This window comes from Zychaea mexicana, assembly GCF_025766255.1.
Source record: "Zychaea mexicana strain RSA 1403 chromosome Unknown BDB00scaffold_228, whole genome shotgun sequence".
Taxonomy (NCBI): Eukaryota; Fungi; Mucoromycota; class Mucoromycetes; order Mucorales; family Lichtheimiaceae; genus Zychaea; species Zychaea mexicana.
Window position 1 is genome coordinate 23,493 of NW_026516891.1, and position 11,683 is coordinate 35,175.

At 39.9% G+C, this 11,683-nt stretch overlaps 1 protein-coding gene across 1 annotated transcript; it reads left to right on the top strand.

Moving 5' to 3' along the window:
- Positions 1 to 525: 525 nt before the first annotated feature.
- Positions 526 to 1,251, top strand: BDB00DRAFT_880264 (uncharacterized protein; the record flags this gene model as incomplete). Its single annotated transcript, XM_053127977.1, has 3 exons — positions 526 to 577; positions 652 to 915; positions 992 to 1,251. The coding sequence occupies 3 exons, from the start codon at positions 526 to 528 to the stop codon at positions 1,249 to 1,251; spliced, it is 576 nt and encodes a 191-aa protein (XP_052972321.1).
- Between the last annotated feature and the right edge of the window lie 10,432 nt (positions 1,252 to 11,683).

An 11,683-nucleotide genomic window follows, 5' to 3' on the forward strand; every position in this document is an offset into this window, starting at 1 on the left:
CGTAGACCAGTATCTGATAGTACATTTGATAGCAATATCAATGTAGCCTACAGCCAAGTAATAAGTGCTACTCCATCTACTGGGATGATAAGGCGTTTACCTAATAATCTTTACCAATCGATAAGAGAACACAGGAATGAAGAACGTCTTGGTGATGAACGACCTAGTAAGTTTAACTTATACCTTCTATATATTTAAGGGTTTTAATATATGTTCCTACATAATGTTTCTATTAGGTCAACGCCGCTGTTTAGGGTCTGAGACATCATTACAGGCTCAACCCATCCTTGAAAGACAATCATCAACACACTCATTAGACATAGGAATAGATAATATTACTATTTCTAGCCAAAATGAGAATACAGCACATCCGTCACAGCATTCACTACCACTAGTTGTAGACCCATTTGGTAAAAACCACTATTTAATCAAAGATATAATCGGATTAGCATATTTACTAATACTAATAGCTCATTTGTCTTATTGTTGGTAGCTTTTGATTTTGCTGCAGATACCATATGATTTATGAGACCACTAGGTGGTCAATTTGTTACTATTTATGGTGATAATTTAGACAGTTAGTATTGACCAATGATCTAAAACTGAATGTAGTATACTCTAAGACATCTCTAACGTTTTTGTTTTATTCAGATTCTCACTCGAGTAGCGACTCCAATTCTCATAGTTCTGGTAGTGGCTCTAGTAGCAGCAGCTCACTAAGCTCAAATTCTGATTCCGAGTCAGATAGTGATTCAGACTATATCTTTAGTAGTACTGATGAAGATAGTGATGAATCTGAAGAAAATGAGTTAGAAGATGAAGAAGCAACTACTGTTATTCGTAACTCGATGTATCGGTATCAACCAGAAAATCTACGCATGCAGTTCCAAGAGCGAATTTTAGACATAAAAAACTGTACGTTATTATATATTATATTATGCTGTCATTAATAGATATATTATACTAATATATATAGCTATTAATTCTATAGTAAACCAGGTTGTAACGTTCAATACATTTGTTCTACTATGCCAAGGGCTCGATGAATATGCACTCCTAGAGGCAATGTTTGCAGGCATTGTTGTTGAAGATGAGGACAACCTACTGGTTGCTGTTAAACCATCTAATAGCCGCCAAGTAGACCTGAATTTCTATTATGATATTGACTCAATGGATTTCCAGACAAAAATAATACCTGCAGCCGGTCCATTTTCAATAACCCTTCGTCCGCATAAATACAAGATTAAATAAACAATGAGTTACATTATTAACTAAGGGTCTCGACGTGGAAAATCCATTCCTTTAAACAAAGTTCCATACCTATTACTTGGTCAGTTTGGATACAATAATAGGTTCAAGGTATAGTAAAATGTTTTACAACATCTTATATTTCTATCAATAGTGAATGTAGATAATAATATCAATATTATGTAGACCTCAATCCACTTTCCAAGACTATATGGTGATAATATGTCATTGACATCTAGTAAAGAGATTACTACAGAGGTTATCTCAGACTTTGTAGACCTTGTTCTCTGTCCTGCGATGTACCAATGCTTACCTGCATTCATTTGTAATAACTTTGGTATCTCATATCATACTGATGGGTATAGGCTGCAGAATTCTAGAGGTCATCATAATCTGTATGGCACATATATCCCTCCAGTGTATTGCCAGCAATTATGTGAGACTATGAGGTCGATTACTAGTAGTAGCCAAGATCAGAGGGTAGCTCGGTTTCAAGGCTTTTTCTTTTATACCAAAGGAATAGGGTTAAAGCATCCATATGAAGACCTTCACTTGGACCTTGGCAGTTCATTTTTGGATATTAATTGGTATACAGTTAATCCTCGGGACTCAACGATTGACTTAGGGTTCGAGTTTCATCCAGTATCACATACCCCTTTAGTTGGGTTATGGAGTGCTACTGGTAGTGACCGTGCATTCGGTGGTCATGCAGACTTCATACGGCGCTTCCTCGGAGATGTTACATTGACAAAAAGTAACTATAGGCATGACCCTTTTTCAAATTGGAAGTCTCTATCAGGCTTTCAATATACTGTAAAAGGACAGTCTTTGCCACAAGAACAGTCAATGTAAGGCATAAAAAAAATTGTTGCATACCACAAGATAAAGCAACCATTTTACAACCCTGGACAAGATAACTACCGCTTTGGAAAAGATTACAAACCAGAGCTGCTCATTAATGCGGGGCAACCCTTTAGAGCTTATAAGGTATTATTATTATGATTATTAGAATATAATTACATTGAATGTATATACTTAAATAACTTAAATCATTCTAATTAGCGCTTTATCCAAGATTCATGTATCGGAATTAGCAACCGAAATTGGGGTGCTCGGTTAGAGCTTCACATGTCTACTGCAAGTGCATTAGTAAATATTGATGCAGTGCATCATCGTGTCTGGTATGTTATACTTGTATATCTATTATGTATACTTATTGGCAAAGAATAATTGATTCTTACTAAATTATATGTATTTGTAGGGAATGCCGCCAATATCTACACTGGGAAACATCTAATGACATTGCTTCCTACTGGAGCATGTATATGGATGCTATTGAGTATGCAATCAATAGTCTTCAGATTCAATGTGATCTAAAGTATCGCGTAGATCGGCTCTCTGCATATCCAATAATGGCCTACTTGGTCTCCTCTCTATTTTCTCGTCCACCCCATCATTCAAAATGGGATTTGACAAAAAGTATAGTTGAAAAGTTTGCATGCCCTGTATCAAACCTGCTCTTTATGGTAGATATCTGGACTACTAGCTTTCATAGGGATCTATACATAGAACATCCATTCAACTTGGAGTACTTTGCGGCTATACTTGATACACAAACATGGATAGAGGTCCATTCAGGTCATCGTGCAATAGAGAGATTAGAAACTTCTCTTTTACCAACAACCACTCCTCTACTAATAGAGGATCATACCTTTCATCTACGGCCAGTAGCTATCAACAGACACTACTTTGATCAGTACCTCAATAATATGGCCTTTATTACATCAGTGCTTGATTATATTCGAGATGGTATTACTGATGATACGATAACATACCTACGGAATGAACTTGTAAAGGAAATGTGGGCCAAACTAAGTAAACAAGATGGTACGCGCCGGCGATCCAATCAAGATAGCACCCCTGTTACTTATACTAGCCGTTTTAAAAGCCCTCGATACATGCATAATCGGTTGACGTTCGAACACTTTTGTGGGGAATATTCCGATGTATTTAGCGTAAGCAATAATTCTTTAAATTTACTGTGAATATATAGATATACTAACAATAACAAAAATGACTCTAAAATAGGAGAATGGGGTTAAACCTAGTAGGGCAACCACACTTCCATCTGATGCTATACTAAACATATATCCACCTCCAACGGATATTAATGTTGTGGCGTATACACAAATTAAAAAAGGGCCATACTCAAACTTTGCATCCCGAGCCGCATATATTATCATTACACGCCACCTTTTGGAGAATAATAGAGGTGCAGATGCAGATGCATTTGCACATAAACTATATACATCACTCGATGGTGTCAGATTCCTCCCTACAATCGCAAAATCACAATTTGCAAAGGTGGAAAATAATGAGCTAGTACTGCGGTTATTTTCAAGTGAGCCAGTACAGTAAGTAGCTCCATTATCAGATCTGAATGATTCTTTGGATGACCAATCTCAATCTATTGTGATGCCCGCATATCAAACACATGTTTTGGTCCGTAGTTTAGTCGGAATCAATATTCCAGTGCGCCGTTTTTAAGACGATTACATATTACTTATCAAAAATTACCCTCTATACTGATTGTACTCTACTTGTCATACCCTTTACTAAATTTTCACATTACCTTATCATCCTAGAATCATTTTCGGCGTGGCGACGAAGTCGCCACAGCGAAAATGAGTGACCCCGATGACCCCGACATTTCAATTCAAGTGGCGACGAATGACCCCGGACTGACCCCGGGATTTAGCCAATCAAATTACCAGAACGTGATGAGCAAGACAGCAAAATAGCAGGAGAACCAGCTCCTCTTTTTTTTACTTTTTTTTGTTCTTCTATAGCACAACACTCGCTTGCTGCCTGTTTTTTTAATATATATTAAAGCAAGGACGCTTACAAAAAAAAGGTATCTTATTCAAGGGATGTTCATTTGCTGGAAGAATCGTGGCTTTGTAATGGTCAATGGTCTACTGTCTTTTATTACTAGCAATTGCTGAAACTATAGACATTTGACGAGTGCGGCAACGTACTCCAGCAGCGACAGCAGCACTACAGCAAGCCTTACAACAAACGGAAGCTATGGCACGCCATAATAATAACGGTCAAAGTTAATTACAATCGCAAATGACTTGCATGCATTGCGGCACCACTACAACATCAAAGCAGCAAACCTTGCACCAGCCTGCACAGTACAGGCCGCATATACTCGACGTTTTCACCTTGTTATTTGCAACCTCGTATACCGTAAAAAAGAAAAGCCATTAACTTTCTACAAGGGGCATCAGCCATGGCGGTACGTGTCTATTCTTTTTATTTCTCAGGTAAACTGGCAAAACAAAAAGGCAGCAATTCCTGCATGACGATATCTCACTATCCAGTACTCCAAATAACAAGCCGCTTAGTTTGCCAGAATAAGGACGAGCAGGCGAACGTGACGCTGGTGGTCTGATGTCTTTACCATATCATGTCAACGAGCAACAGCCATGAACGGTACGCGTGCATTTTATAGTGGATCATATATATACACCAAAGTCAGCCAAAAAAAGGAGCGATTCACGCACGACGATATCTCACCATCCAGTACTCCAAATAACGAGCCGCTTAGTTTGCCAGAATATGGACAAGCAAACGGACGTGACGCTGGTGGTCTTATGTCTCTACTATATCATGTCAACGAGCAACAGCCAGGAACGGTACGCGTGCATTTTATAGTGGATCATATATATACACCAAAGTCAGCCAAAAAAAGGAGCGATTCACGCACGACGATATCTCACCATCCAGTACTCCAAATAACGAACCGTTTACTGCAGTAGAATAAGGACGAGTTGACTGGCGTGACGATGATGGTCTGGTGTCTCTACCATGTCTTTACGACGAGCAACAGCGGTGAAAAGAACGTGCGGATTATATGTAAGAGGTGCTTCAAGCAAGTCATTAGTACGACAAGGATCCAGACATAGCAATATCCCGTTGTTTTATAGATGCGGATGGGAAGCATATGATAGAGATAATCGTAGCAAAGCTGGTTTTTTCTGATAGCTCTGTGGTGGTGACGCTTATGTGCAGGTAAGGAAGTAATAGAGAGTGCATAGTATTAGCATGCTTTAATAAATTGGTATTTTATGAAATGAGATTCTGTTGTCGTGCATTGTGCCAAAGGTGCTCTATACTCTTTAAGCTGAAAAATTCATTAATGGATGTGGCATCTGCGGTTATTATGCATGTTTGTATACTATATTCCAATCTGTGAAAGTTCCTGGAGCATACCCCCGGTATATACAGCGATGCTGCTGTAAATTGCCTTTGAAAGCTCAATAATAACGAGTGACCCCGATGACCCCGAGATTTCAGTTTATGTGGCGACGGACGACCCCGGCCTGACCCCGGGTTTTGGCCAATCAAATTACCAGAACATGATGAGCAAGACAGCAAAATAGCAGAAGGGCCAGCTCCACTTTATTTTATTTTTGCTCCATAACACACTCGTTTACTGCCGTCTTTATTCGAAACATATTGAAGCAAGTGCGCTTGCAAGAAAAAAGGTATTTAGTTTTGAGATGTCAAGTTGTTAAAAGAAAAGTGGCATTGTGATGGCGAATGATCTATTCTCTTTTACTACTAGTAAATGTGAAACTATAGCCATTTGACGAGGGCGGCAACCTACTCCAACAGCAACAGCAGCACCACAGCAACAAGCCTTACAACCAACGGAAGCTACGGCACTTGATAATTATAACGGTCAAACTTAATTACAATAGCGTTGACTTGCCTGCATCACAGCATGACTACAACATCAAGGTAGTAAAACTTGCACAAGTCTTTACAGCACAGATCACTTTTTTTCTTAAGTTAAACGAGCACGCGAGTAACGAAATGACAACGTCGATTATGTTGCATTAGCTTTTGTTCAAGTAGCATCAGCCATGGCGGTGCGTGTTTATTTCTTTTTTTTTTAATCAGGCAAATTGGCAGACAAAAGCATCAGCTATTCCCGCACGGCTGTATCTCACCATCCAGTACTCAAAAAAACGAACCGTTTAGTGTGCCAGAATAAGGACGAGCAGACGAACGTGACGCTGGTGGTTTGGTGTCTCTACCATATCATGTCGACGAGCAATAGCCAGAAACGCTACACGTGCACTTTATAGTGGATCATATTCATATACACCAAAGTCAGCTAAAAAGGAGCGATTCGTGCACGGCCATATCGCACCATCGAGTACTCCAAATAACGAACAGTTTAGTGTGCCAGAATAAGGACGAGCAGACGAAGGCGACGATGTTGGTCTGGTGTCTCTACCATGGCATGTCGACGAGCAACAGCCAGAAACGCTACACGTACACTTATAGTGTATCCTATATATATACACCAAAGTCAGCTAAAAATAAGGAGCGATTCACGCATGACGATATCTCACCATCAAGTACTCCAAAAAACGAACTGCTTAGTGTGCCAGAATCAGGACGAGCAGACGCACGTGCCGCTGGTGGTCTGGTGTTTCTACCATGTCATGTCGACGAGCAACAGCCAGGAACGCTACGCGTGCACTTTTATTGCGGATCATATACATATACAGCAAAGTCAGCCAAAAAGGAGCGATTCCCGCACGGCCATATCTCACCATCCAGTACTCCAAAAACACGAACCGTTTACTGCAGTAGAATAAGGACGAGCTGACGAACGTGACGATATTGATCTGGTGTCTCTACCATACCATGTCGACGAGCAACAGCCAGGAACGCTACACGTGCATTTTATAGTGGATCATATACATACACACCAAAGTCAGCCAAAAAAAGGAGCGATTCCCGTACGGCTATATCTCATCATCGAGTAATCCGAATAACAAACTGTTTAGTGCAGTAAAATAAGGACGAGCAGACGAACGTGCCGCTGGTGGTCTGGTGTCTCTACCATGTCATGTCGACGAGCAACAGCCAGGAACGCTACGCGTGCACTTTTATTGCGGATCATATACATATACAGCAAAGTCAGCCAAAAGGAGCGATTCCCGCACGGCCATATCTCACTATCCAGTACTCCAAAAAAACAAACCGTTTACTGCAGTAGAATAAGGACGAGCTGACGAACGTGACGATATTGATCTGGTGTCTCTATCATACCATGTCGACGAGCAACTGCGGTGAAAAGAGCGTGTGGATTATTATAGATCAAGAGCGGCCTGAAGCAAATGAGGATTACTACAAGGATCCAGGCCTGGCGATATCCCATTATCACATAGGTAAGGAAGAGAAGGATATCAAGGATATAATGACAATAAAGCTATTCTTCGAGGGCTCTGTAGAAAGCAACGGCGATACGCAGGTAAGGAAGCAATAGCATTTTTTGAGTGTATAATATTAGCATGCTGGAATAAATTGGTATTTTGTGGAATGAGATTCTGTTGCCGTGTGAAATACAAAAACAGCTCGAGATGTTTTAAACTTGAAACTTGTTGGTAAATGTGCCGTCTGCGGTTCCGATGCATGTTCGTATGTGAAAATCTGGTTAATGGAAGTTGCTAGTAGTATACTATGTTCTATAAGCTTTGCTGCTGTAATTTGACTTTAAAGACGTTATAATAACGATGACCCCTAAGTTTGTATTCAAGTGGCGATGAATGACCCCGGGTTGACCCCGGAATCTGACCAATGAGCAACTGCAATGATTGGCGGCTGGATAAATAGTGCTCCCAGACCATCCGCTACATTTAATTAGTCGAATAGTCCATAACGAACGGACAATTTAGCAGCGATGACCCAAACGAACCATTATTTTCAAATGACGACTGATGACCCTGGATTCTGGCTAGGCGGCAATCGTATCCACAGCACTCAAACATGTTTAAAAAACTTTGACGAACGAATACACAACACAAATTATACACAGTTCATCATTGGTCATTTCAATTGCTGTCAAAGCCGTTGTATTCTGACTTTAGCAACGCCATTGCACGTACAGGCGAACTTGTTTGAATATGCTCTATGCCAGCCGATACTTTTTTTAAAGAGAAGATAAGATACACAGCACCATTTAAAGAAAGACGGTATCTAGCACTAATTTTTAATTATGACGATGGTGGGTCTTTGGAAACATACAAGCAAAGATGTATCTATCATACCATTACACCGAACAGCTACAGCACCGATCATTTTCGAATCTATTTCTTACGAACAGGGAGTCTTACTCACATCATCTTTGCACACATATAGGCTTCGATCCAGCAAACTATCTAATCTTAGACAAGGATAATTGGTATGTGATCTTGGCTATTTCTGCTGATGCTATAGTGATGAAGGAAACGCTATTTGATTGCAAAGGGAATAAAAAGGCCGGTCTGTGGCTTTTCCTGTGAAAGAGACACTGGATTGCTTATTAAAAATAAAACCTGTAACCTAAAAAGAGAACATAAACATTAATACGTCGTCGTTGAAGCTTGTTGTTGTGGAGCTGGATTTTGTGAATATAAGGAACAGAAGCATTTCCGCTTATATGCAGGCTTCATGCTTATAAAGACACAGATACAACCGCTTTGTTAACGCAATCCGACTAATCTTACTGCATTGTCATGATTTCAAGCAGCTACGCTACTGATGAGCATAGGACATCGTGGGGCATTAAGGCACTCAATAGGCTGAAAAGAAGGGCGTGTAAGCGCAACGGGTTTAGGGGCCTGGCAGCGAACGCCAGTGAGCGAGCAGGTTTAGTCGAACGCACAAGTCCTGGTGCGGGTTTACTAAGGTTTCGGGTTTAGAGTTTCCAATTGATGAGCTTGGATGTATATGGGACTCTCTTCTTCTTCTCCACCACCTCTTATTTTGGATTGTTTTATTTGTTGGCTATTTTATATACTTCTTGAATGCTGTATGTATTTGTACGTGTATTGAGAGATGATAAGCTTATGTCGGACACGATTTAGCAGATAACGTGAATGGCACTTGCCGCATTTGTTTTAGCAGAAAAAAGCTACGGCGATGGTGGTGTGCTGTGGGTTCTGTTTTTAATACTTTCCCACTACAAAACGTATCGCATTCACCTTCTTTCCACTGTCAATTGTAAAAGTACTTTTTTGTAGTAGTGAAGTCGGCAACTTCCAACAAAAATAATTCTTTACCAACATGATATGAAATGACTGGAAACTGGTATCTGTGAAAAAAAGGCAAAAGGTAACAGCCGAAGTCAAGCAACTTTTGAATGTTGGAAGGAGCAACACCGTTTGACATCACTGTAATAGTTCCTATTCAACGGCAAGGCGACAACGATGATGATCAACGACGACGATGTTAGTTTGGAGCTGCTCGTTAGATATACCGTTGTGAGGATACAATGGTTGGCTTATGACGTGTATCTACACTAGATGGTATCTACACTGCTTCACTGCAGCCATTGCCAGAGTTGCAACAATCAATGTCTGTAGTTTCTCAAGTCACCATAGATACAGATTACGACGCTCTTAAATAATAAGCTCAGGACACGTCCAAATGAGAAAGCTGTTCCGATGGAACTAGCAATGTAATCAAGGATGGGCACAGTAACGAAGAGGTGTGGTAGTATATATATTTATTATTGTAAAAAGGTCAAATATGACAAAAAAGCAAAGAGAGAAAGACAAAGAGAAGAGAAAGAGAGAGAGAGAAAGACAAAGAGAAGAGAAAGAGAGAGAGAGAGAGAGAGAGAGAGAGAGAGAGAGAGAGAGAGAGAGCAAGAAAGAGGGAAGAGAAAAAGAGAAGCTATGGCTAACAAGAAAGAAGCTCAGAAACTATCTTATCAAATAGCTTCATCGCATTGTTGACATGGCTGCCGTCATCCTTGTCTGATAACCACTGAGCGAATGCTGTCTTGGTTGCCGGGAATGGATCTGTCTTTTGGTGCTGGTTGGAGCGATGGATAGCGTTGTATGCAACGACTAACCACTCTTGATCCTCGGTGTCCTCGCTCTGAAAGATAGCCCAACAGGCTGGCAACACAGCGTTCCTGATCAGCGCATTGCATTCCTCACCATTGCCGTGATAGAGGGGATGATTGAATGGCAGGCCACATTTGAAACACATTAAGCGCCTGTGAAGCAAAGTACAGAATAATTGAACGCAGGTTAGTAAAGAAAAAAAAAAGAAAATACGAGAACTTGGTATTAAGGCTACATACTTATAGGTGAGGCACATGCCATATAAACCATGCTTGGTGAAGCACCTTTTGCAGTAGTCGTGCTGCGAATGATCGTCGTAAGGTGTAACGGATCTATGAAAGAAAACACGGCGCGCACTATATATAGTATATAAGTAGTATATATATAAGTAAATCTGTGTAACGTAAAAATACCCGATATAGTAAAATTGACGTCACTGAATCCCATAAAAGGTACGTCGGAGTTTCAAACATATACCAAAAAAGGAGAAATGGGCTGAAAACCAACTTGAGCATAGAAGACTGTTTAATAATTTATTGATTATAATTTTTTTTATTCTTAAAATATAATTTAATTTTTAAATTTTATTTTTAAATAAAAGATAATGATCATTATAAATAGGGGTGGTCCGAGAAAAAGTCTTTGATTTTTTTGAAGGTGTAGCTGGTCTTTGAGACGGTAGTCGAAATTCTAGAATGATTGTAATCATTCTAAGCACTTGCCTACAAGTGTCTCATAAACAGTGTCCTTTATTATTCTTTAATACCTAAGCTAATATTACTGATACTAACATCAAGCTATGTTTATTTATAATAATATAGATGACAATGACTACTAGCCTGGTCCTAGTACAAAAAGAAGTAGAAAGGGAAAGGATAGATAGTAGAAGATATTTTGTACTTTATCTATAAAATTTCCAGTTTTTTGAGTAATTCCTGTATCACCACCATTGCCTTTTATGGAATCAAATTTATATCATCTGATAGCCCTGCGTCTGTAGTATTTAATGATATTTTTTTTACTGTGTAACGAGCACTTGGTGCTGAGATACAAAAGAAAGTAGGTGTGCCGGGACTTCTTTCATTCAACCTGCGCGTGTACAAAGGCAGCAACAGGGTGGAGGGCAGGTGGTGATTGCTGTCGTCGTCGTTGCATTGGAGGCTGGTAAGTGTGACAAGTAAAATATATACACGATGAGTAAAATTGAACCTCTAAACAATAAGCTACAAAAACATATACTTGACTTACATGTGAAGGGGCGGCAGATCAATGGAACTTCCTGCCGCGTCTGTGTTTGCAGGGCATTGGCTGACCGAACAGACAACGACAAGGAAGATTCATGGTGTGATTGTTGTGATAAGTCGTGACAGATGCCACACTCCACAGCTTCACTGTCGGCAAGACAGTTCAAGGATGGGCGACCGTCGAGATATTGCTGTAACTTGAAACGAATGCATGTCTTGGACTATAACAGATTGTATATTAGCAAACGCAAATAGATTAACCTCCCAACTGTA